Source organism: Numenius arquata, chromosome 9 (genome assembly GCF_964106895.1).
Source record: "Numenius arquata chromosome 9, bNumArq3.hap1.1, whole genome shotgun sequence".
Lineage (NCBI taxonomy): Eukaryota > Metazoa > Chordata > Aves > Charadriiformes > Scolopacidae > Numenius > Numenius arquata.
In genome coordinates this window covers 19799645-19825525 of record NC_133584.1, presented here as the reverse complement: position 1 = coordinate 19825525, position 25881 = coordinate 19799645, and the positions used below count along the sequence as shown (strand labels likewise).

Here is a 25881-nt window from a genome sequence, read left to right as displayed (position 1 = left end):
CCTGCATTGATGACTTTTCATCCATGCCCACTGCCAGGGCTGTAACCCCACACCCCCATATCCCTCCTAGCCCACCCTCGCACACACCGCAGCAAACGCAGAGAGCTAACCCACCTGCAGGCTCTCCGCTACTTTCCGAGTTGACCAAACATTTTCTCCACCTCTGAAAAGCACTGGCCAAGTTTCTAGCATGCTAGGGAAGATGAAGCAATCACCCTCATTGATGTAAAATACCACAGTATGATTTATTAAAAAGTCCAAAATTTTACAGAGTTTATGAAAACATGGGGTGTGTGTGTGTGTGTAATTGTCCAGTGAATACGTGTCCTGTTTAGTTCTCTGCAGGTTTAGGTCCCTGAATCGGAAGGTATGTGAGCATCACTTCCAGGGCAACACCAGCTGCGAGAGCACAGGGCAGGGACTGCCCTATTCCCACCTGCAGTTCTTCAGACCAACTTGGCTGCACCTTCAGACTTTCCCAAAAAGCTGGGCCTTCCTGAAGCCTGAGCCCCCATCAAGCAGTGGCACCGCTCTCCAGTCCCACTGGGACAGCCCACCAGCAGCAGAGGGGGGGCTTTGGACTTTCCTGGGTAAGAAAGCTGTGGCAGCGCAGCATGGGCTGTGTTCAGCCAGCACATGTACAAGTGTGAAAACCCATAAAATTGTGCAGAACCTCCCTGCAGGAAGGCTCTGTTGCTGCCCATCACCCTCTGCCTCTCCATCCCCTCTCAAACTTAAGCTATGATCTAAGAAGCAGCAATGAGAAGGCACTCTCCAAACAAATTCACACTTTTGTGTAAAGCAGAGTTCAGATATATTTAAGGAGAAAATACCTCTTTGTTTCTGCTATTTGGAAGGTAAGTGTAATCAAACTTGGCTTTTCTTTTAATAATTCCATTCCTCTGTCATGCCCTTCCCATCTCATTCCCTTTGAGATTTACTTAATCTTGTTTGAGAAAAGAAAGCTGCTGACCAAGATGGGAGTTATTTCATCATCTGTTGCTGAAACATGATTTCATTTCTCTTGTCTTTTTTACTCTTCAGCATCCAGCATTTCCCTCCAAGACTTCTGTTAATTAAAGCCCAGTTAGGATTGTCTGCTGATAACCGCACCCTGGTCTAACAAAGCCTGGCCTGTTGCTGGGTGTATTTTGCTAAGTGTCATACAAAAAAGCAACAGCAGGGCTTACCAGAGCGTAAACAGCTCAAACCATTCTCTGCAAGTGTTTGCTTTTCGCATGTACTGTGGTAATTTGGGGAAAAGGTCTCTCTAGAAATTTTTTTCCTTCAATAGTATTTTAAAAGAATATTCTTACATTTCACATCTTGCATAAAATTGACAACATTGACAGCTTTTAAATACCAACAACGGGGGAAACAAGAAGGAACATAGAGGAAAATTGGCATTACACCACTGTGACTGTGCCACTACCTTGAGCCAATACATCCCGGCGAGGGGTGACAACACCCAATGGCTGGGGACATCCTGCTGCTCAGGCAAGTTGCACTTTCTAACCCCATCTGAACGTGTCACTGGCTATTGTTTTTAACATCTTAGAACAGCTCTAGGAGTCATACGGCTTATTCCTATTCATTGCACAATAATCCTCCAATATATCCTGCATTTAAAAAAAATAAACCTTTCTGTAAATACTGTGTTATTTTTTCTGCTTTGCCCTCAGCCTGCTTAGCATCACTCCACAAAAAGCAAGCGTCGGTGGCAACAGTATGAAGAGGCACAAGACACCCAAGAGTGCTCCGCTGTCATTTGGAAATGATGAGTCCATCTGGCACGTTTGTTTTCAGTCATATAAAGAACTCTTCCTCCTCCTCATCCTCCGCTCTGTCCGTGGGGCTGCCTGGCAGCGTTTGCGAGTGGCAGCCCGAAGCTCTTTGCCCCGTTCCTCTGCTCCCTTTGGCTGCAGCGAGCAGCAGCGGGGTCCTGTCCTGCGAGGACGCGGCACTGCCGGCCCCGTCCGTGGGTGCTCGTGGCTGGAGGAGGCTGCTCCGCAGGTCCCTGGAGAAGTGGTTCAGCGGGCAGCGGCCGCTCGCAGGGTTTGCCGCCACAGCGAGGCCGGTGTCGACGTTGGTCTCGGCTACCTGCCGACGAGCACGGCTCTCCTGGAGAGAAGCCCGCAGCTTGCTGCTCCCCTGCCTGCGGAGAGAGGTGGCATCCCACTGCCACCGGGCTCCTGGACCACTGTGAGAAGAGCAGAAGTGCCTGTGGAGGTCACTGGCAGCTTGCTCAGGAGTAAGGGCTTTGCTTTGGTCAGATTTTGGTTTACCTTTCATGGGTCTGACCTCCTGGCTTCTCCACCCAGTATTACCCCGCTTTGCAGGGACAGAGTCCTGCAGGATTTTGTCATTGCCTGTATCACTATGCTGATGGAAAAAGCCAACATTTGTTTGATGGGGCTTGGAGCCGCCTTGAACCTGTTGAAGAAAATTTGGAGACAACCCCATTAACACATTGTTCTAGCTTGACCAAGTGATGAAGCTCTCACCCAGCCTCACTGTGCTGAAATCACCTGCAGCATGAGTGTAGAGAAGAGCATAGGAGTCTTACAAGCCTGAAAAACAGCAGAGGAGACACTGTAGATGACGTGATGCACATGGAGAAAAACAATCCCAGCTCCCCATACAAAATGCTAGGTTGTGAGTAACCCAGGGTCTCATTTCTGTGACAGACAGCATCGTGTCAGCAAGCATTCAGTGCCCAACAGCAGTCTAGAAAGCAAATGAAATCTTAAGAATTATTCCAAACAAAATGGAGAACATTGTTATGCATGAGGCGGCTCGGGTCCCAGAGCTGGACCGTGGTGCCTGTCCATCACCTGCAGCACACAACAGAGTATCATGGAGCTGGGAATGCTCAGAAATGCACAACAAGGATAATTGCAAGTACAGTAAAGGAACAATCATATATGCTGGGAATTTTAACCCTGGGAAAACAAACAAACAAACAAAAAAAAAACCCCAACAGTTTAGGACGGAGAGAATAAAATGCTAAAGCCACCATGAGCCACCCAGAGAAACAGATAGGTATTGTCCATTCCCTGCCATTTGCAATGCAAGAAGCAGAAGGCATCAACTGAAGCCAGCTGGGGCCAGTTTCAATTAAAGGAAGGTGGCAGCAGACCTGGGGAAGTCCCTGCCACAGTATGTTGTGGATACAAAGAGTTCACGTGGATTCGGGGGAGACTAGATAAACACTTGGAAAGGAGGGTCACTGCAAGTTACCTCAGCTGGCTGCAGAAGACCCTTGAGTTTAGAACAGGCAGCTCAGGAGTGTATTGGTGGGGTGTAACACCTGTATGTGCTTGTCCTCTTGCTGTTCCTGCCAAAGCAGCCACCTGTGGCCAGCTGTGGACAGACAGGTGTGGCCAAAACTCATTCCAGACAAAAACCCAAATCACCACATAGTATCTATCAAGCTCTTACACCTCTGGGATTTTCTTGATGGCAGCAGGCACACGCTGTGATACTTGTGGCAGGTTTCAGAGGGCTCTCAGGACTAGTGCACACCCGCAACAGATTTGCTGCAAGTGACTTAAACACAGCACACACAAGTAGTTGTGCCTGTCCCAAAACCTTCTTGGAGGCATCAGATCAACCAGAGCTCCTTCACGTCTGCAAATCTTGACGGGCTGGTTTTGGAAAGAAACTCGTTCAGGAATCTCTGGATCAAATGGCATTCCTTTGATGACCAGCCAACACATGGACCAGTGCTAATCCAAGGAGGAGATACCCATCAGACCAGAAAGGCCAACAGGACAAGGACCTGCTGAGTACATCCTACTTGTTACAGTGGAGCATGTTGCCCCTGGGGACACCAACCCAGAGAAAGCACTGGTCTCACCAGTCCTCTGCAAGGCTAGAGACATGTTTCATGTCTTTATTTACAAAACACAATGTTTTGTAAATGGTCCTACTCTCCTGCTGAAGACTCCTGCTTGAGTCTTAAGGCTAAACTTGTAAAATTTGAGTAACAGGGATCTCCTGTAAACACTGAGAGAAAGGACATGGAATAGAACATTAGTGAGCAACTTCAGAAAAAAAAGGGAGAGGATGTAGTTTATTTACTTCTTTATCAAACTAGGTGGCTTGGGTTATCTCTCTCTCAATAAAACCAAGAAGAGTTCTTGCAGGCTCAGAGGGGAATGACAACTCCACGTGAGTGGCAATCCACGAGCAGACCCTTCGATTGGGGGGGAGGGGGAAGGGAGGAATAAATGATTTGGAGGTACTTCAAGATTTGCAGTATGAACCAAAGAGTTGCAGAATAAAGCACCCCGTGGGAGGCTGTCAGCGTGCTGCGTGGAGCACTGACACAAGATACGAATCCTCAAGTTCAAGTGGACTCCAGCTTCCTTCACCAGGAGCACAGTGCAGCACAGCTACACCCCCAGAAAAGCTTCCAAATTTTCCTGCCAGTGAATTCGTGTACGTCTGTCAGCTTAAAGACCTTGTACCTACAGCAGGAAGAACCACAGAGCAGCTTAGGAAGGGACCTCTGGAGGTCACCTGGCCTAGTCCCCTGCTCCAGGCAGGACCAACTTCAAAGCTGCATGAAGATGCTCAGTCTTGTCCAGTCCAAATGGCGGCAAACCAGTTTGTAAAGGGAGGAGTAGGTAAAGGCTGCCCTGAGGATTAGTGTTCAGAATAGCATAAAGATAGGCTGTACAGAATAATTAAGCTGATTTATAGCAAGTGAGCTCCGGAAGGAAAAAGAAAAACATGGGATGGGCAAATTATTTAAATATGCAAACTGCAAGAAAAAAAAATAATCAGAGGTGGGAGAAAGAACACTGAGCTAAACTGCCCTCCTCTTCACATTTAGAATTCCCACTATGTATCATCTCAGCACAGTCTTTTTTGTTGGGTTTTTATTTATTTTATTTTTTTTTTTAATTTATTTGCATTCATACCACCTCTGGACTGCAGATTTGAGCGGAAAAGGCAGAGATTTCCTATGACACATTTCTTTAGTGCTTTTGCCCAACTGCAACTCACTCAAGAGCTCACAAAATATCTATTGCAGGCAATGTTGTATCAACACTATACTTAGAATACATCCGGTTTTTGGATGCTAAAAATCTGCTTTCAAAAACATTTATAATGTAATGACTTACCAGAAAAAGAATAGGCTGTTATGATCATTTGATTCAGGCAGGGAAGGTGTTAAACTAGCCTGCTCAAAACAGCATTAATACTTTCAATTTCAGGCAAGCAATAAAGATGTTAATTTAACAATATAAAAACATTCCAAGGATCTGTGCTTATATTTATCAATGGCATCACAGTGCTGGCTGATACCGATTACTGTATTGAAAAATCAAACGAAAACACGAACAAGCAAAATCCTGATTTCCCATTTTGAAACAGCCCTGCTTTCCTTGAGGAAAAAAAAATAAAAAAAAAAATAATAGAACCCCTCCAACCCCTCCTCTCAGAGCTCCACAGACACATACCTGAAACAGAATTGTATTTCCTTCGTAGTCTTGGGTTTGCCACCTGGTGCTACTGATAGGAATACACGGGTTGGGCAGGAGAGGCACCAGCTGCCCGATTTCTTGCACCTTGAACTGCAAGGCTGATGACTCTTTTGGCTCAGCAGCCACCCCGATGGGCAGCTGCTTCAGGCAGAGCTGCACGGCAACGCTTTGGGTCACAGACAGCACAAAGATGCAGAAGTTGCTTTTCTGCACAGTTGCTTCTTTCTGTAGGATCATCTCGTAGAGTCTCACTGCATCCTCATAGTTATCGAAACTGCAGTAGAGGGTGACGCGCAGGATTTCGGGGCCACAGTGCACCCGCCTGATGCCCCACACAGGCAGCTGCTCCTCCAGGCCATAGAAGTCCTGGTGAGCTGGGGCATAGGGGTGGCTTTGCCCATTAGCCATCTGGGCACACTGATAGCGCCAGGGTGGACGCTGAAATTGCTCATGGACCTGGAAAATCCGTTCTTCTCCCAAGTCCTCGTGTAGAAAAAGGAGAACAGATATTCCAGGAAAGCCACAACTTCTCTTACGATATCTCTCATAGTATTTCAATGGGGTAACTCGCTCAGACACCAGGAAAAGGCGAATGTCTGGGCAGATCCACTCCAAAAGCCGATCCAGAGTTTGCTGCAGAAGCAACGAGTGACCCGAATTGGCGAGGAGATGCACAGTCATCAGAGAGTCTGCTCCCTCATCCATCGCAAAGGCTTCTGACAAAAAGTAAAAAGACAGATTGGTGCCTTCCCTCCCCTTCTCCGACTGTTGGAGCCTCAGTAACACAAGGGGTGTACTGCAGGACTTCCACAGAATGCATTCAATCTTCTGCAGGCTTTGCAATAACCTGATGAAATACGCACGTAAGCACATTAAATGTACACGTGGAGGCAGGCGAAGAGTGACAAAGCATTGTGTGACCGGTGCCAGGTCACTCACATCACAGCAGAGCTCAGCTGAAGGCTTGTTTTCCGACTCCAAGCCTTAAGCGCTGGTCATTGCGTACACGCGACCAGACACCTCCGTGCCCTCCTGCTCCTGTCCTTCACAGCACAGGGCAGCAGAGATGGGGAGCACTGAAACCCAAAGGCAGTCATTCTCCAGGACAAGATGATGTTGTAAGTACACTTGCCTGTCAGGAGTGGAAATGGACACTCTGGATCTGGCCGAGTCCCACTGGCGCGCATCTCGGTGCGATCGCCACCTTTTGCAAAGGCGATGTGGCACTTGTGTTTGAAAACCTCTGCGTATTTTCCTGGAGTCAGCAGGCTGGCTTTAGCTCAGTGTAAAAAGCTCATGATCTTTGCGAGTCACACCCTTCTGGGGCATAGAGATAAGCTATTCTTTAAAAACAAGGAAGGAAAACAGACTAACAAAAGAAAAAAACCCATGTGAACACAACAGATAACAATAGGGACAGATATGAATCAGCCTCAGGAAAGAGGAGCTTTGGGAAAAATCCTCGACTCCTAGTTACGCACTTCACAACGCAGGTAGCTCACTGCCTAGCTGGAAACCAGGTCCCAGATTATTATACAGAGTCGATAAACGCTGCGTACCAGGCTTCCCCCCTTCAGTGCCCTGTTTGCCTCTTTCCTCCTCCTCCTCTATTTTTTTTTTTTTTTTTTTTAATGCTGAGATACCCATGTAATCAGCACCCTTAAACTCTGGGGTTTTTTTTCCTTGCTCCTCGAGTTTACATATTGGTACTTAATTTAGCTTATTGTGTAGACTACAATAGGAATGCTGAAAATGCACCTCTTTCCAAGCCTCTCTTAGTGTCTAGGAAATAAATCACACTGTCCCTTCATCTCCTTATTTTACCAACCCAGGAGCGATACATACAAGTCAAGCCAACCCCCATTTTCTATACAGAACTGCCCCCACTGCAGCCAGTATTTCGATCAAAACTGGGGCTTCCAATGATTTATCCAGCTCCATCTAATTAATAGCAACACATCTCTCTCTGCTGACATACCAGTTCCCTCTCAAACAGTCAAGCACACAAAGCAGTGGTTCACCGGGCAGAAACCTCAGCATTAATAAGAGTCTGTTATTCAAAATTCTAATTTATTTTGTTTTTATTTTTTGTTAAATACAACCCTAGCTTTATATTCAACTGAGAAAATCTCCACCACCTAAAGGTACAAGTAGCAGCAACTGGGTTTCCTTTATGTAGCAGATCACACTCACTGGTAGAAATAGACATTCATGCTTTAAAAAAAAAAAAATAATCACCCTGACACTAATGTACAGCAAAAAAAAAAAAAAGAAAAGGCTGGCTAGAAAATGAGGGAAGAAATTAATTTGCACTGATAGAAACAAACCCACCCACAACACTTCTGAGCCAGTAGCAACCGTTGGGAGGGAGGCAAAGAAATCCAGCCTTCGGACAATTGCAGGAAGCGAGTAAAGAGAAGAGCGCAAGTGCTCAAAACATTACAGTGCTCTAGATGAGCTCTGAACACCACCATTTTACTAAAATATGGAAAAGGAAACAATCAGCTCTTTGCTACAGGGCAGGGGCAAGCAGTCATCTGCCTTCCTGCACGTGAGGAAAAGGGGAGTTTTGCCTCTACAAGAAAACAGGGAAACTAAGAAAGTTCACGGGGACTGGGTTTGTAGCTGGAAGCACGAGCTGCAGTTCAGGGTCCCTGTTCTGGTAGGAGGCAAGGGTGCTGGGCACGGCAGAGGTGCCTGGCCTGGCTGTGGTGGCAGCAAGGCAACACCCCTCTGGTACCGCCGTAGGGTCAGGCAAACGAGTGGAGATCCGTAACAGTCAAAGCGGGTAAACGCGAGTGAACATAAAGATGGTGTGGGGGGAAAGCAATCCTCCCCCTGCGCGCAGAGCGGTGGGGCTGCTGGGTACAGCCCACCAACGCTGCCCAGGGCTTAGCGGGCAGCTGGGCAAAAGTGGCAGCTTTGCGGCCAGCAACAGCCCCAAACAACAGTATTGTTAGGGAAGGAGTAGGGAGGGAAACAGAACCTACAAATCCACAGCACGTCTATAGGTCGAATAGTATGTGCAGTTCCAGCTGCCCTTTGGATGTGGAGATTTAGGCAGAAAGCAGGAGGAGGAAGACAATAGTAATGGAAGAACCCACGTGGGTGTCAGGAATAAGGGGATGAAGATCTACAGCCTGGAGAAAGAACCATGGCACGATATGCTATAGAACTATAACGTTATGAATGGCATCAGGAGGGTAAAAGGGCAGCCGTAGGTTAAAATACTCTCCCAAAAAAGCATCGAGGAGACCACCTGCAGCCAGCAACGCATCTCTCCCAGCAAGTGAGGAAACACTTCTCCACACGTGTTGTTAATCCAGCCACAAGGCAATGTGATACCAGAAGTTTTTTGGGATTCAGAAGGTGACTGAGCACACGCTCAGATGTAGGATTTACCAGATGGCTACAGGCTGGGCAACAAGTCTGGGGACATGCTGCAATGCCTCTGAAAACACAGAGCACTGGCTCCACCGTGGCCTCCCCTCCCACGAGCAGGCTCACCCCACCCCCGGTGATCACCTCCCTTGGGCTGCTCCTGCACCGCAGCCCTGGTACTTGCCCTCCATTTCCCCTTCTCCCACGGAGCAGAGGATCCCCCCCATCCCTCCTCCACCACAGACCGTTCATTCGCACAGGGCGAGGGAGCGAGCACTGGCTTTCCTTGCGCAGTCCCATCCATCACTGCAGGCTTGTTGCAGCTCTCGGCCCCCATCCCCACTCAAATAGCATCAGCCTGGCTGTCCAAAATCCCGGCGGGGGGGGGGGGGGGCGGGGGGGGGGGCAGCATCATAGTGGGGAGGGTAAAGTACTGGTAACATGAAGTCTTGCAAAGCAGCTGCAGAGAGTAAGGGCTGGTGAACCAGGAGGAGAGACACCACGTCTTCCTCCAGCTTCCACAGCAGTGGGAGCCAAACTGGTTTCCAGATGGGCAGGTGCCTCCCACAGAGACCACTGAAGGTGACCAACATCTCTCCTGCACAGAGCTGGGATCTGATGTAGCTGCCATCCATTTCAAGTGTCACCAGGTTTTACAACAGCCAAGAAACTGAGCCTACACGCACAAAAAGGGCCAAATCTTGAACCCTCCCACCGTGCCGTGTTTCCTCTGTGAGCAGCGCACGTGCTGGGGTGGGATGGGGAAGCACTCTCACTTGTGAGCTCTGTCTGATGTACCAACCTGGAGAACAGTTTTAGGCCAGGTTCTTGGACCCATGAGCTTTCCAGCAGCACCAGGTCAGGGGTACCCACCACTCCTACCACGAGGAGCATCGATGAACTGAACATCAGCTGCTTTTCTCAGAGGCACCAAGGTGGTCTCGGTAGGACAGGGATGACTGCCATCAGAACAAAGCATTGGCTTTTGCTGGATCTCGTAAGAAAAGGAAAGTGCTGGTTTTGCTCCGATCTCTGAACTTAATGAGTCCTCGCCTTCCCCTCTGCTTCCCCTTCCCCCAGCTTTCCATTCTGGCTGCCAAACGGAAAAGCACATTATTCATAGTGACCTACCGAACACGGCCAAGAAAGATTTCTTTAAGAGATTAGAAAAATAGCAGTTCAATCTTATGTGAAAAGTCACTCTGCTGAGGGGAAGGGGGGCGGGGGGGGAAGGAAGGTGTTGTACTCCAAAAATATATTCCTCATTCCCACATGGTAGTGACTGGCAACCCAGCAGGAGGAGCAGCAGGCTGCTGGGGTAGCCCAGCTCTGTGTAAGAGCAGGTCAAATATGAATATTTGTTTCTACCGCTAATATATACACTAGTAAGCCCTGCCTAAAATAAAGTAGTCCAAACGTAACCAGCTAACACACGCTTCACTGTGTCAAGCCTCAGAGAATACTGTCTGCTATGTGTTTCAAATCTTACTGTGGAATGGCAGAGCAAAATAATTAAAAATTCCTTTTCATAATGAATTCTTAAGATGTGCCTAGTCCTCTGCGGTGCTCAGAGCCCCTCGCTCTGGCTGACACCAACAAGACTGATGGTGCATCACAGGATTTAATAAGTTCATAGTAACATCTGTAAGGAAGTTACTTTGTAAGGATTTTGGTTTTGTACACCAGCACATAATTAACTTCAGAGAGACGGGGTGTCAGTTACCCAAGCACCTCAGGAGCAGGCCTCATTTAATACATGTAATGTCTTGGGTTTAGTAACTTATAAAAGACATTTTTTTTGGTTTATGCCTATGTTAAGCTCTGTCTGTAACAAGGACAAAAATACTAAATTAACCTGCTAGATGACAATTATCTGCAGCATAGACAGGACTGAGACAAAGATCAGGATTAAGGTCTTGAATGCAATAAGCTTTTCAAAGAGTTTGTCTCTCGCTCCAAACCCTGTGACTCCAATTCATCATCACTTTGGAGGAAAGTACAACCACTAAAGAGCAAAAACCATCTAAACTACTGCATTTATGTGAGCAGACTTCTGTCCTGAATGGTTCTTGTTTCTTCTTTTTAACCAGCTAACAAAGAGTAAGGATCCAGCAAGGGTCTGTCAGCAGACAGGGAAGATAGAGAGAGCTCCACCACACACAGCGAATCAGGATCCAAGCACATACACACACACCCCGAAAAAAAAAAAAAAAAGAAAAGAAAGAAAAAACAAAAGAAAAAACAATATGGTTAGAAAGAGGAGAGGGAGGGGAAGCTGGCTGCAGGCTGCCTTACCTCGCAGAGCTACCAGGAGGGCTGACCCTCGGCGGCTGCCGGGATCCGCTGCTCCGACCTGGCAGCAGCATCGGCGCAGCCGGCTGCAACTCCTCCCATTGACCGGACACAGCGACTTGAGACTGCTGAGAAACACTGCGCTGGGAGACGCACAGGCAAGGTAGGGTTTCAAGACTCCCGGGAGATAAATTGCAAACTAAAATGAGAGGTTCCCCCTGACGCTCGGCCGCCGTGGCTGTGGGAACAGGCACCCTCGCGGCAGTACAGTGCACCCTCAGAGGCACAGCCAGGATCAAACCGCATTTTCCCAGTACACTTAGTGATTGTATTAATGAAAGTAAAGCAAGTAAGTTCTCCTCAAGCAACACGGACTTCGGTGCAAGTGCGAGGCTGGGAGAGCAGCACTGAGACACAGACAAGGCAGATCACTGGCAACAGACCAGACCATGAGCCTGCCAAAGCTTGTGTTAGAACTGCTGTAGACTTTGAGGCAATCAAGCTTTTACCACTGGCACCTGAATACTCTCTCAGTAAAAGGAGAGCCTAGACTGAGGACTGAGTTTCCAAATACATACCGACTTTAACAGGATCTTGGAAACCTCACGTTAAACCAGAGCCACTGCAGTGATGCCCACCAGGCTGATATTACAGCTGCCAACCCCAAACAAGCTCCCGTGCTGCTTAACAGAGGGAGAGGAAATGGGGAGGGAGGAGGATGCTGCAGCCCCTAACGGTGTGGGGCGAGAGCCAGTCTGCTGATAGCACCGACTGCACGCAACGCCGCCCTCCCTCCATCCCTCCCGCCAGCCCCTCTTCTGTGCCCCAAAGATGCACAAGTTTCTTTGCGGAAACTCCTACACGGTTCCCATACTGGCTGCCACGGGCGGTGAGCCTTGGCTCACATCAATGGGCACACCCTGCCTGCCCCAAAAAGCTGTGACATATGCTTTGCCCCTTGTACCTTCCTATTAGTAACAAATATGTCATTAAAAGGCACCGCATGTCCTTGCCTGGCTACAGACACCCCACCACAGCCACAAAAACAAAGTTTGAGAATTTGGATTTATACAACCTGATCGAGGCAGCTTTTGCATTCAGCTCCAACCAAATCTGGGCTTTGTGTCCTCGGCAGGTTATGGGGCCCTTGCAGAGAGAGATTCTTCCTCAGTTTTCAGTTTGGTTAAAATATTTCAGAAAAACCCCAAAGCACTCCATACACAAACCAAGATCCACTAAATATAATGAGCCAATAGGAGGTTATATCAGAAATTAGTATTAGGAAACAAAGTCAAGTCTGTTGACTCACTACACAGAGCCAAGATCTAGCACTGACCCGAGACGGTATCTTTGGGAGCCCTCCGCCTACAAGCCAGCTTGCCTAGATGAGAATTTAAACGCCCAGCTTCAGGGACTCATTTCTGAAAGATTTAACCTAGCAACTTTTACATAAGTTACACTTCCATTAAAAGCCTTCCAGAAAAACAGGTACATCTAAATAATACTGAGACTTGCAGGGCCCAGTGAAGTGTTTAACCAGCTTACATTTAGCACTGTTGAAGACAACTCAAGGCAAAATTCTTGGAAGGCCAGCAGCAGATGCCGAGAGAAACTGCACCCTACTGAGCGTTAGTAAGAGCAAGTTGTCAGGAGATGGTGAGCTCGCTAACGAGTCCAAGCTCCAGCTTAAGGAACAAGGCAGACCTATGCTGTCTGAAGGCTTCTAATTACTCCCTTTCCTGAGGAACAGCCCTCCCGAGATACAGAATAATGCACCCCAAATTCTAATTAAAAAAAATGGTCTTGGCCTGGGTCCCGCATTATGTTGGAATTGCAGATTTGCATAATTAAGTTGATAACAAACGCTGTGACAGACAAGCTGCAGGAGATTATTAGCCTCATCTTTAACAGAATTTCAAAAGAAGCAATATCCAGACATTGAACAAGGAGTATTAACAGAAGTGGCTCACAAGTTCTAAGAAACGTGGGTGTTACTGGGATTTGGTGCAAAGGAAAAGTAGCGTGTGAATTCAAAAGCCAGAGTAAGGCACTATCAGGCTCTAACAAGGCTTCACTTTGAGGTCTTCAGGATTTCCCTTCCCATTGTGGTTTTTCCTCCCCAGAACAGTGCTGCTAAAGGCTATTCATAAATAGAGAATAGAAGTTCACCTCCTGGTGGATCCCCCTTCCCTCCCAGCTTCTCCTCAGGCAAACAGGAGCACGTAGCTCCCAGACCATCATCTTTCCACAGCCTTAGTGCGGAACGAGGCAGAAACACTATGCTGCAGAACCACTGCTTGTGAGTTCACTTCCCTAAAACCATCAGGCTGTCCTTGAAAAACCCGGCTTAAATTCCAAGGTTGTAAAAATAAAGAAATTCACGTTAGACGTAAATACAGTAAGGTCCTTAAAGCAAGAACCAATGCTGTCTTTCCACATAGAGGATAAATACAATGTGATCACAACTGAGGCTCCTGGTACTAACCTGATGAGAATAATAAAGATTAAAAACACAAGGGCAAAAAACTCACCAGACTAAAGATCATCGTAACAGCCCACCTAGAGAGAAAGTATAATTGTTCCTGAGCAATAAGACCACATCTACACTGGATTTTCAGAGCACAATTGTTACTGAAGATAACGTGCAGAAGATACCAAAGAAGATAAAGATGCCTGAAGTGCAGAAGCACAGTGATTTGAGAAACTGGAGCATATCTCCTACTCTTTGGAATAGTAGTTTCACTCTTTTCTGTCTATTATTCACCAATTCATAGCTAAAATCTAATTTTTCTGTTGATCTTCATTTTGTGACGCCATTATTACCTGTGCAGACTGAGTGTAAAGTCTTATTCCATGTTGATATTATTCTATATCACAACACATGGACCAAACAGACAGACAAGTGCAGTTTCAGACATTACTCCCTCTGATGGGTTCCAGCTCAGGAAAGACTGACAGTAGGCTTAATCTGAATCAAGACTTCCTAGAATTAGAGTTTATACTCACTGCTTTGGGAAATCTGCTTCCTGGAGGAATGCAGTTCCCAGCTCTGCCCAAGGAGCCCAACAAGTAGCAATTCCTTCAAGGGATCAAGCAACTGAGATACCTCTCTCTGCTGAGCACCCAGCGCTAAATCACACGCCCTGGGACTTGGGATGAATTCCTAGAGATTTCAACAGGCATTTTGCCCACTTGAGGCCATGACCCATAAATTGAACCACAGCAACAGCGTTGGTCAACATGCTGTTATTATAGCACTGTTCAGACAAAACTTCAGCATTGGATGGTGTCAGCAGGAGAAAAGCACCCACTGTGAATATGTAACAGGGTTCTTGCAGAAGAAACGCGTGGGTACCTGTGTTCTCGGCACCTTTGTTTAGTGCATTAGCGCTGCCCCTACCTTCACACACCACCCAGCGAGTGTCACCTAGGCACCAAGCGGTTGCTTACTGCTGCCTGAGGCCACCCCACTCCAACAAAACCACACCATCAGAGTGACTCTGCCCAGCACAGGGCTTGACATCAAGAGCCTGTATAAACTGCAAAACTGTAGTTCATTATTGAAACAAACCATTCATGGACATGAAACATGTACAGGAGATCCCACATACTGCCAAGAGCTCAGGAAATACTCCTTTTGGCAGGGCTAAACCCCTTCCTGATGTCCACAATACGTTTCCTTACAAAAGCTATTACCAGTGAGCTTCAGTGCTGTCATATCCCACAACTGCAGACCAACCGCAGGAACAACACAGCTCAAGGTGCTGGGATTTCAGCCTAGACAGGAGTTTGTTAGTGTTTTTCTATTAATTTCCTTAAACCCCACTCCAAGTTCATGATGCACAAGACTCATGGTATATGCTACATCTCCTAGATTACCCCAACTCCATAACACTTATCCAAAGGAGTGGTTACACTAGATAGAAGGGAAAATATGGATAATAAATAATAAGTATAACAAATATATCATCACTGCCAACTAATCCACACACTTTCTGTGGCCTTTACAGGTCTGTCTTTTTTTCGTCTTGGAAGAAACATTAAGGAAATAAAATCTGGAATTGTAACAAAGAACGCATCCCATGGCCAGACTGAAAACTTCTTATTTTCAGATTCAGCTTCCAAACCTTATACTATTTTGTTTCATCACCTGAGGTTGCGTATGTAACTCTCAGTTCTCGTTTGCCTTATCCACAGACATGTCACACTAAACGGGAAGCTGCTTTTCCTGCCCCCATCCATGCTATTCCAAAACACATTCTTGAAAGTTTCAAGTCAGAAACCGTAGGAGCATCTTGTTGAAGACGTTACTGGATGTTTCATAGAGCTCCCTCCATCTCCCGCAGCCCAAGCGAGGGGCCGGCCCGGCTGGGGTGTTTGATCCTTTCCCCTCGCCCTGCAGCAGGAATGGGGACTGAGCCTGTCCATGTGCTTCGGGTGGCCCACCCCCAGGTCACACTTGGCCCCATTAGTGGCTGCCCTGCTCCAGCGCTCAGCACAGCCCCACGGCTTCGCAGCAGCACCTTCGGGACATGCTGCAGAGCCCACTCGTCTCACTCGACCTGTGACGAGACTGAGCACAGGCAGTCTCGGCTACCTTCTTGGCATGACCACAGTGTCACAACTTCTGACATTCAAAGCGGTTTAGTACTGCGGAACTTTGCTTTTTTTTTTTGTTAAAAAATTATCTCTAGTAATAGTTATTTCTTGCTGGAAGTCATCCAGGATACCACAAAGCTACCAGCACATCTTACCAACTGAGTACATGATGAAAACAAGTTACTAAACCCACATTTTGCACAAGGTTTGACCATCACTGGCCCCACAGTACCCACCACAACCTCAAAAGAGGTTTTGCTCCAGGCATCTCCCTCACTGTCCCCAGAGAGGTGCCTTCCTCCCTGCCCCGGCAGCTGCCATGAACAGCCCCTCTCTGCAAACACACGTCACTCCGACGCCTAAACATTTCTTTCCTGAGCACACACAATACCCTGCACCACCTTCACTTCGGCTTCTGACAGACCAAACGTCGGTGCTTTGCCAGCACTTGAAGGATATGGCACAGAAATTAAGTGAACCGCAGCGATGTGTTGTTCAAAAGGAGGAAGAGAACAGCAGTCATCAAGACTGGAGGGTTCCTCAGTGTCTGTGGTACCTGGAATTAAAGGTAAGTTTGCCACTGCAAAAGAGAAAGAATGATAATGTTAATAAGGTTACAGCAAACATATGAGCTACAGCGCATCGGGAGAGACCTGCAGAGCCCACCATGCCCACAAAACCCGTGCCAGGGTGCACGATGCGGGTGCTGTTGGGCGCTGCCTGGTTAGCACAGCTGTGTGTTAGGCATGTAAAGGCACGCCATTATTTTCATTTAAAACAGTGTTTTTACGTTAACGTTCACTTCTGCCACGCCAGATACAGAGTTAAAACATGGATCAAGCCAGCTGAAAGATTCAGAATGTTCAATCCATTTTGTGAGCGCTCTATGAAACAGTTCCCTACACATTGAAGGACAGAAAGTTCAGTGAATTATTCTCCTGCTTTTTTATCCAGCTTTCAGTGGGATATATATGAAGTTCTGCGTTTTACAAACTTGCCACATTCCAGAAGACCGAGGAGCCATTGAATTCATGCTTCAGACTGAGCACACTGGTTATTTCCTTTACTATCCAAGATATCAAAATGAATTTTAACAGAAATGGGACTTCTGCACAGACACAAAGGAGACACTGTCTCTCACCAGCTCCAGACACTACTGTGCGCCCAGCTCCAGACTGCCCAGTCCTTGCTCCAGTCCACAGGGGCTCTGAGGAGCTGGGAGCTGACAACCAGCACCCACCTCATCTCCAACCACCGCGATGAACAAAGCAGAGATAAGGAGCCTTTGGTTGTGATATAGAGGTTCTGGCCAGTTTTGGACATACAACAGGAGGTCACAAGTAGTTCCAGTTTTTGCTGCCTTTGACAAAACGGGAACCTCATTTCCGTGCAAGCTTACCTCCTAAAGTGTGCATCATGACAGGATCCATTACAAGATATATTTTTTTTTATATATATATGTGTGTGCGCGCGCCACCTCTCTGGCACTGTACAATTTGATTACAATACCTGGGAATACTTCAGTCACCCAGAATACTGAGTGCAAAGCTTCTGTTTTTACAAGTCCAGAAAAGTAAATCTTACGGCAGCTGCCAATCCTCAATGAGCAGAGGTAACACATCAGGCAATTTTACACTGAAAGCCTTAGGGTTGACAGGGCAGAATTCACCTTTAGGAAAGGGGGCACGGAGAGACACTTCATTCGGGAGTAACTTGGCATCCAAGGCTCAGTCTGCTTTGCAGACATGCTTAAATTCAATGGTTCTGTAGCAAATAGGGAAATTGTACAGTGCAATTCTAGGAGACAAAAAGAGCAAATCAAAGCTGTAAACGGAGCCAACACTGAAAAGATCAAGAACTGAACCAGGGATACATAGGATAATCTTGTTTGTTATGATGGTAAATGAAGTGTACTCTCGACCCTTTAGAATAAACTTGTCTACAAGAAAAGTACATGCCTATGTATCTTCAAATAGCTATAAAACTCAAAATCTACTTTTAGTTTAAAAATTTCTAAAGAATTTTTAGAAATTCTGATTATATCATGTTGCTGCATGTTTATTATATCATGTTACTGCAAAGGTACAAAACATTAATAATTACACTCAAACATGTAAATACAATCCTGCTGATGAAATTTTAATAAAATCACAAAGAAGTTTTAAGTGAAAAATAAAAAAGGAAGCAAAAATTCAATTAGAAAAGGCATAGCAGAATTCTACTGTGGACTGTAAAAGAAGTCTCACTAACATATACAAAGAGCATAAAGGCATAAGCATCAAACTCACCTTAAGCAGGGCCCGAGTGATGTCTCGTTCTCTCTGACCAGAGTTTTCCCATTCTCCATCTTTAAATCCTGAGTATCATGATCGTGTCGTTCAGTGGTAGAGGGCACATTTCCAAAAGGCAACTTCAGCAAAAGTCCCTTCCCGCATAATTACTGTCTTCCAAATTCTATTAGATTTAAAATGGAAACTATACTCTTAGTATTTGTTACCGAAGACAGCCATCACCACCCGTTGTTCTTTCAGCAACACTCTTGCCCACGTAGCTTGTAAAAGAAACACCCTTCAACACCTAATTAGTCATTCACGTAACATTCAGGCTCAGCACTTCCAAAAGGCACCAGAGGTAGAAAGCTTCGGCTGAGGGACAGCAGAAGTACAATCGCATCACTAAGGACAAAGTCCTCCTGCCACGGAGAGCAACACCATTATCTCTATAAGCTTCACAGGGAAAAAAAGACATGAAGCCATTCCTCCCTGAAAAGCACACGGGAAAACATCAGCATTGCCAATATCACAACACTCATGCTCTTAAAAAATACATAAAAGGAAACATTCATACTGAGACATGGAAGAGTGAGTTACAGAATCACACAATCTTCATGGTTGGAAGGGACCTTTGAGATCATCCAGTCCAACCCCAAAAAAACCCCAAAAACCCAAACCAAAACAAACAAAAAAAACAACACACACACCACACACACCCACAAACAGACACAAGATCGTGGAATTACATTTCGAGGAAGCTGTTTCTGATAACTTAAGACACCATCCAAAAGCCAGACTCTCATCCAACCTGTATTTGTTATTGTTTTACAGCTAAACAATGATAGCATTTCTGTTGAAGGGTTGTATATGTACAGAGACACACAGGTGTTTTAATAACCATTGGTAAATACACATTTAGAATGGCCGATGGCCTAGCTGTTTTCTTGTGGGGCTAAATTCTTGATGAATTAGGGAAAGTCCCCCAGCCACCTCCCCTCTGATGACTTAAAAGCTAATCTCATCTGCGTGTTGGGGATGTGCAGTAAATTTAAGTAAAGCTTCTTTAAAAAGGCTTCAGAAGAGTCAAGATAAAATACCACCCCAATTCCCGTCCCTCTCTTAAGAAGAAATATCCTACGACTGAACAATAGCCAGGATTTGTGTCTCAACAGGCTGGAGAGGGGTGAAACTGGGGACATACGAAAAATACTCTCCAGCTGCTTTGCTACATCACACCACCACCACCAATTTGTTTAATACAGCCGATCGAGAAATGCCCTGGCACTATCCAAGTGCTCTACAACCAAGTTTCTTTTTGTTTCACAACTCCAGCTCTACGTACTGGGAAGCCCATTCTAACTATATTTTTCAGTATCTGTGGATGAAAGCAACACGAACCACGACCAAAAAAAATATTGCTTTGAGTTAAAACAGAAAAAAAGCTATGGCAGAGAAACCATGTATTATGTGCATTGAAATGTCAGAAATACTGTTTAATACAAACTCTGCAGTAGAATGCACACTTCCAACAATTTCTAACTACGAGAATAATGATGCCACTAAACTGCAATTTTTAATCTATTTTTGCAGCATAATGACAAGAAGAAGAAAGTTCCAGGGTAAGAACTAAAAATTTAATTACAGTAACAATTTTTTATTGCATGTTTAAAATGTATTTTTAAAAACAAATAGTGCACGCTGGCCTCACTTTAATCTCCTGAAATATGCACTTATGATGGGAAGCCCTGGGGCTACAGATCCATCTATAATATTTATTAACAAAATATAATCCCAGTCCGTTTCCCCAGGGGACAGTATTTAGTTCCAAAAGATTGTCAACCCTGTACTCTAACACACTTGAATTGTTTGTGTACACTAAATCCATTTATTTTAAATTTATTTTGTCTACATTTAGTGAAATAAAAACATCGCCCTGTACAATCCACCATCAGCAGTGAGTACAACAGCAAAAATTATTATACAGTTTATACACACTAAAATCTTTTCCTTTTTCCTATAAAGAAACCAGAACAAACCTAATCAATATAGAGTTTAATTTAGAAGAACTCAAATTACAGAAGGGAAAGCCAAAATTATTATGGTCTTTTCTGAGCCCCCAGAAGTTCCTGATTCATGTTGTTGGAACAGAGTGCAGCTGAAAGAGTGAAACATGCTCAAGTTGTCTTCTTGGGTCTTCAAAAAATTACCAAATATTTAAATTAAACATGGCTAGTTAAAGAAACATTTGAAGCAGAGCAATATTAACTGGGAATTTTGCCTTACCAGTTGTGGTTTCTTTTAAACCCAACTTATACAATGCGCGAAGTGCTAAGCAACACTACAGAAACACATTTACATCAACACTGAAGATCTGGGGAAATGAAATTCCAACAATTTTATTTTTTTAAATGAGCTGTATTTTCTAAATTTGTTTTTATTTTTCTGTTTTCATACAGTATTGAAAACAAACGCGGCACATTCACATTTTCCCGAAGAATTGTTAAGGATGATCTCTACAGGGATAACGTTGAAAAGCCTGAAGCTCAATCAATTGATGTTGAAAACTCTCAAAAGGAGTAAAAGGCTTGATCTGAATGGTCTAGAACATGTATTGTAATTTAATAGAAGAGATGGTCGTCTTAATATTGATGATTTAAAAGAACTTCCCAGTTCATGCGGAGAGTACAGTCCAAGAATAAATCAAATTTTCTGAACGCATTTTATGCTACGTAAGTATATACTTTGCGATCCTCAGGTGTTCGTGCCAAATATTCTCTCTCAATAAGTCCTTCAATACGTTTTTTAATAACAACTGGACTTGGTAAGAATCGGGCCTTCAGCTGCTGAGTTACCTAAAACACAAGATAATACCAATAATATAAGATCACAGAGCAAGTAAGATCATTACGTATTCTAAGTGACCAAAATGATCAGAAAAACACATTTAGACAGGGCTGGCAACAACCACAAAGTATAAGCAGTAGTCTGCAAACTTGACGTTTTTTTCCCCTGCATCAGTTGCTTGCTCATTTTTGGGTATGAATCAAAGTACTGACCCTCTATAGAGGCATGGTCACAACCTGAGAATCATCTCAATTCCTCTGCGCTAAGGGAGTTCAAGAGCGGAAAATGCGTACTATTCCTGAAGCTGTCAGAACACAGGAGTTAAGAGCAGCAGGACTCTCTCTTTGCTAAGAGCTTGAATCTCTCAAACCTGGACCCAACAGTCAGTAAACAAGATCAAAGCAGAAAATAACGTGAAGTACAGTGTTTTTTGTTGTCAAGTGTTATTTCAAGGAATTTGATATCATAACAGCCCTAAAAGAAGGAAGGAAAATTAGATACACCCATGAGCACATCCTGAAGTAAAGGGTAAGGACTTAAATGTGTTCAGATACACAGGGAGAAAAAAAAAGGGATGATTAGATACAGCATCTCTCAAAAGCTTTTCAGAATCATGTTAGTGAGAGCCGTGTAACTGTCATGAATTAATAGGAAAAGCAACAAGAATTCCCAAGCCCATATCAAAACTGTGTACAAGTATATACCTCTGCTACTAGCACATTGTGTTGCATCTTCTTCCTAGATTTCATTATCCGAACTATAGCAGCTTCTATCTCATGTTTTCTGTCATCATCTACTTTCTGCCTTGTTTCTTTCCTTTCTGGATCAGATTCTCCTTGTTTGGCAGCAACTTAAAGAAAAGAAAGAGAATGGAAAGTATGTTAGCAAAATTAAAATTAATTTCATTGTGTTAGCTTCACTATTTATTTCATTTAGACATCAAGTGTTATTTCCCTGAATTTTGACATTCTCAAACTTGATTTTTTTATGAAAAGCAGCCACAAGAACATATTAACACTTTCTGGCATATTTTGATAACAACTGACAAAGTAACAATCTGTTATTTAATTATTGCTATGTTAAAACTTGAACAGCACTCAAATCTGCTTACAGGCACCACCAACCCCCACACTGCCATTACATATTTTTCTCTTTAATATAGCAAATAATCCATTATTTAAAATAGAAAAAGGAGTGAAAATTTACTTCAAACTAGTTAAATACTTTGAGAGTTCATCAGAAGAAATAGTCCAACTTTATCCTCTACAACTCAATTATATTCTTTGTATTCTGTTCTCCTACTTGCGCTTTATTTCTGCCCTTGTGTCTAGCTTTTCTTACCCTTCCACCCAAGCATCGCTATTACCAAGCCCTCCTCCCACATTGCTATACCACTCCCTGCCCTTCTTCACTCAAAAGTCCCAAGCATGTATTTGGCTTTAAAGAGATAATGTTTATACATAAAAAAAAACATTCTGTGTAAGACAGACACAGAAAAACACAAGTATCAAATCCAAAACCATCTTGAACCCTCAACCGTATTCCCCATTCACAGACATTAGTTGAGTGAAAAGCAGAACTCCACTAAAGCTCGAACAGTTGGCACAGAATTTACTTTAATTCTGGCAGTGAAGTGCCTTGTGTCCTGACAAGAGGCTTCCCAACATCCTCTTTTGGCTGCTGTGTTGCTGCTCACCAGAAAAATTCTCCAGGTGTGGCCAATGTGTGGACACAACAGCATGCTGCATGCGTACCGGGGCAGTCTTGCTATCACTTAATCAGAGGGGTACTTGGAGTGTGATGTACGTAGGTACTACTGGGTTTTACACACATCCCCATACAAAGTGTCCTGCACAGAAGCCCAACAAGTTCTATTACATGCAACAAACAGCATGTGAAATACCAATGTTGCACTTAAACACTGCCAATGATGCCGTGTATTTTATGTACTGAGATCTGCAAAGTCAGAAAATATTTTTAGATGTACTAAAATCAAGAACTAATCTTCCAAAACACTCTATGAAGTGTATCCACAGCAATGTTACAACTCAAAAATTATTTCCAGAGAACTTTCTAGACAAAAGGTGTCAGCATTACTTATGCATAACACAAACCAGCACTTCTATGAGCTAGTAAAGTGGTATTGTACTCATCAGCTTCTCTTACTTGTCAAACCCAAATCATTGCACAAAAACCTTATAGCTACCTGGCACTTGGAAATACCTAGATACTGTTGTATCATGGGCTAAAACCATCACTCAATTCCACAGCAGTGCAGCAACTTACACATTTATGAGGCAATTTTCCTATTTCTGAATCTATCAGTAGTCAATTTTTAATTTTACTATTAGATTTGAATTTTATCTTCTTTCAGTATTTCCTTATAGAAGAGAATTATAGATTTTGTGAAGTAGGTGGCTTTTAACTATGACTTCCACATTTTTCTTGGCATCTAAGTTTTCATTTTGATGTAACTAATCATCAACAAAAAAAAAAAGTATCACTCTTCCTTTTACTCGCACGGGCATTAATCCTGCAGAAGATAATCTGACATTTTTTCATACAGTTTTGAGATCGCAAGACAGTAGAATATAAAGCTCACTTACCCGTCTGAATCTTGACTCTGTGTAGTTTAGATGTGAACTGATCATTCACTGTAAATATATGACCATTTTCTATTTCTTTTGATTTAGGTTCTTTTGTGAGAACACGTTGTGTTGGTTTGCCACACGCAAGGGACTGTAGGGCTCTAACCAGTTCTCTTTCGGGGATATCAGTTTCTTGTTGAATTTCCTAAACAAAAATACCTTCATTAACTCATAGCTACTGCAGAAGTATCATGTTTTGCAAACAGCAGCACTGATTACCTAAAATGTCCACCTTCAAGTGTGCAAAATACTACTACTATGACAGTTGTGGGGTTTGAAAAGTTAGGATTCATTTGGTAGCAAAGTTTCAATATGTACTATGCAAAATGATCCACCTGGGTCAATGCACAGTGAATTCCGTCAAGTAAATAGTCAGCATGAGCTGAAAACAGAATGACTGACCAGCTGATTCATTTCACCGTAATTTTTGAGAAAGCTGAAAGGATTTTTTCCACTCTTTCCAACATCTGCTGAACAGAGTGAAACCAAACCCTCTAAATAACTCAGTGATGGAAAACATCCATGATGTTCCTGAGCATTCCTGACAAAGACCTGTGTAAATGCTTTTGCGTTCAGCAGCACCATTCAAAACAACATCTTTACAAATGGAAGCAAACAAGGTCTAGTTTCACTGCAACATAGACATACTCTAGATTATTCAAAAAGGAGGTGCCATTAACCAGAAACAATTTATTTACAGCCCAGATGCCCTTGGCTAGGACGTCTACAAGTGAAATACAAGAAAAGAAAACATTGCGGTGCAGCAAATATATGAGCTTAGAAGAAAAATGTCTGGTAAAGGTTTGTAAAAACACATACGTAACTTGTTGCACCTCTGTCACTATTTGTAAGAGTTCAGCTGAGAGCCGTATGTTAGGTAAGTCACAAGTGATCACGAGTCACTGAGCAAATTAGACTTGATGCACTATGGTGTCTTAAGGTGCTTTAGGAGTAGGTCAACAACTACTGCTTCCTCAAACCTAACTTCCTAACTGAGCTCCCATTCATTAGAATTTCATTTTAGAAGTTCATTTTCTTCCTTTTTCTACTTTGAGGAAATTGCAGACATCTCTGCTTTCACATGCCCATTCGGGCTCTTGAGGGACCTCTAGCAGCTAAAGATTAAACTACCGAATAGAAAAAATAAACCTCACAGACATGTAACTGTCCACAAGAGCTGACACTTTCTCAGCTTCCCCACCTCTGGCTCCAAGAGCAGCACCAAGCCCTTCCACTGTCCCCATAGATTCCTAATTCTCCCGGCACACAGGTCAAACTGATGACGTTCAGGCTAAAAGCAGCAGTAACAACTTCCAGTGATCAAAAGGCTAAGATCTATAAAGAACTCTGAAGAACTTGTTAAAAGTTCTTTCAACAGTGACCAGAAAAATCAAAGTATAACTAAGATCTATTATATGATGTTATTTCATGAGTGTACTCATGCTTTTTAAAATCAATCCAGAACAAAAATGCCACTCTTCTGTGGTCATCCACCACTGACACCATGCAATAAGAGTAATTTGGATGTACTGGCCTCTACTCAGACTCTGCCACCAATCACGGTGCATCTCATACAATGTCTCAGCAGCAGGTCTCTGTGAAGCCAAGGCTAAGACAGAATATACCCTACTTTTCAACTATAGACCCAACATTTTATGTGCAATGTTGACTTCATGTGAAATCATGGGAAACTGTTTTTGACACAAGTTCAAATTCACTTCAGTGAGGTAAATTAAAAAAAATAATCAGTAAGTCTAAAATTAAAAAATTTCAGAATTTTGATACCTATTGCTTATGGATGATTGAGAAGTAATGAAACATTCCTAAACCTAAAAGTACTCTTAGCATAATGCACTCAAATATTCCTAGTATTTGAAATAAGCAACATGTATCCACATATTTTAACTATTTTCTAGTAACAAAATGCCTCTTCTAAGCAGCTCACAGAAAGCTACTATTTCTTCATTTGTTGCTTTATTTATAACACAATTGTCTCCTTCACACATTTTTTCCAGATCCAGCACAATATATAACCCTCTCCATAGTCACAACAAAAAAATCTTACCGTAATGTATTGATCAGCATAAATTTAACAAACCAAAAGGAATGCGACACTTAGATTTTAGACTTCGGTAAACATAAAGCCTCAAGGCTAAAAACCAAATCCAGCTTATTAACGATGTAATGCCTCTGACATGCAGGTTCCCAAATCTTGATTTTTGATCAACACCTAAAATTTACCCTTTCAAAACTAAATCACTTCTACACGGGAATATATATGCTCTGCTTTTGATCGAAGCGAAACAAAAGAGCTAAAATGGAGTTCAGTTTTTTCTGATGCTAAACATC

At 43.9% G+C, this 25881-nt stretch overlaps 2 protein-coding genes across 4 annotated transcripts in view; both read right to left on the bottom strand.

Annotated features, from left to right (window-relative positions):
- Positions 1-222: 222 nt before the first annotated feature.
- Positions 223-10874, bottom strand: FAM124B (family with sequence similarity 124 member B). 2 transcript variants are annotated; one of them, XM_074153788.1, is made up of 3 exons: positions 10792-10874; positions 5472-6210; positions 223-2433 (listed from the first exon to the last, which is right to left on the bottom strand). In XM_074153788.1, exons 2-3 carry the CDS (start codon positions 6198-6200, stop codon positions 1807-1809), a joined length of 1356 nt encoding a protein of 451 aa, XP_074009889.1. In that variant the 5' UTR covers positions 6201-6210; positions 10792-10874; the 3' UTR covers positions 223-1806. The 2 variants fall into 2 exon arrangements, with proteins under 2 accessions (XP_074009889.1, XP_074009888.1); XM_074153787.1 differs by lacking the exon at positions 10792-10874 and having other exon boundaries at positions 5472-6638.
- An 8807-nt stretch (positions 10875-19681) lies between these two features.
- Positions 19682-25881, bottom strand: part of CUL3 (cullin 3) — a 56980-nt gene continuing 50780 nt past the window's right edge. For both annotated transcript variants that reach the window (XM_074154015.1, XM_074154016.1), the window contains 3 exons: positions 23491-23677; positions 21589-21734; positions 19682-20892 (listed from right to left, as the gene is read on the bottom strand). In XM_074154015.1, coding sequence (XP_074010116.1) covers positions 20761-20892; positions 21589-21734; positions 23491-23677 — 465 coding nt within the window. In that variant the 3' untranslated portion in view covers positions 19682-20760. The remainder of the gene's footprint in view (positions 20893-21588; positions 21735-23490; positions 23678-25881) is intronic.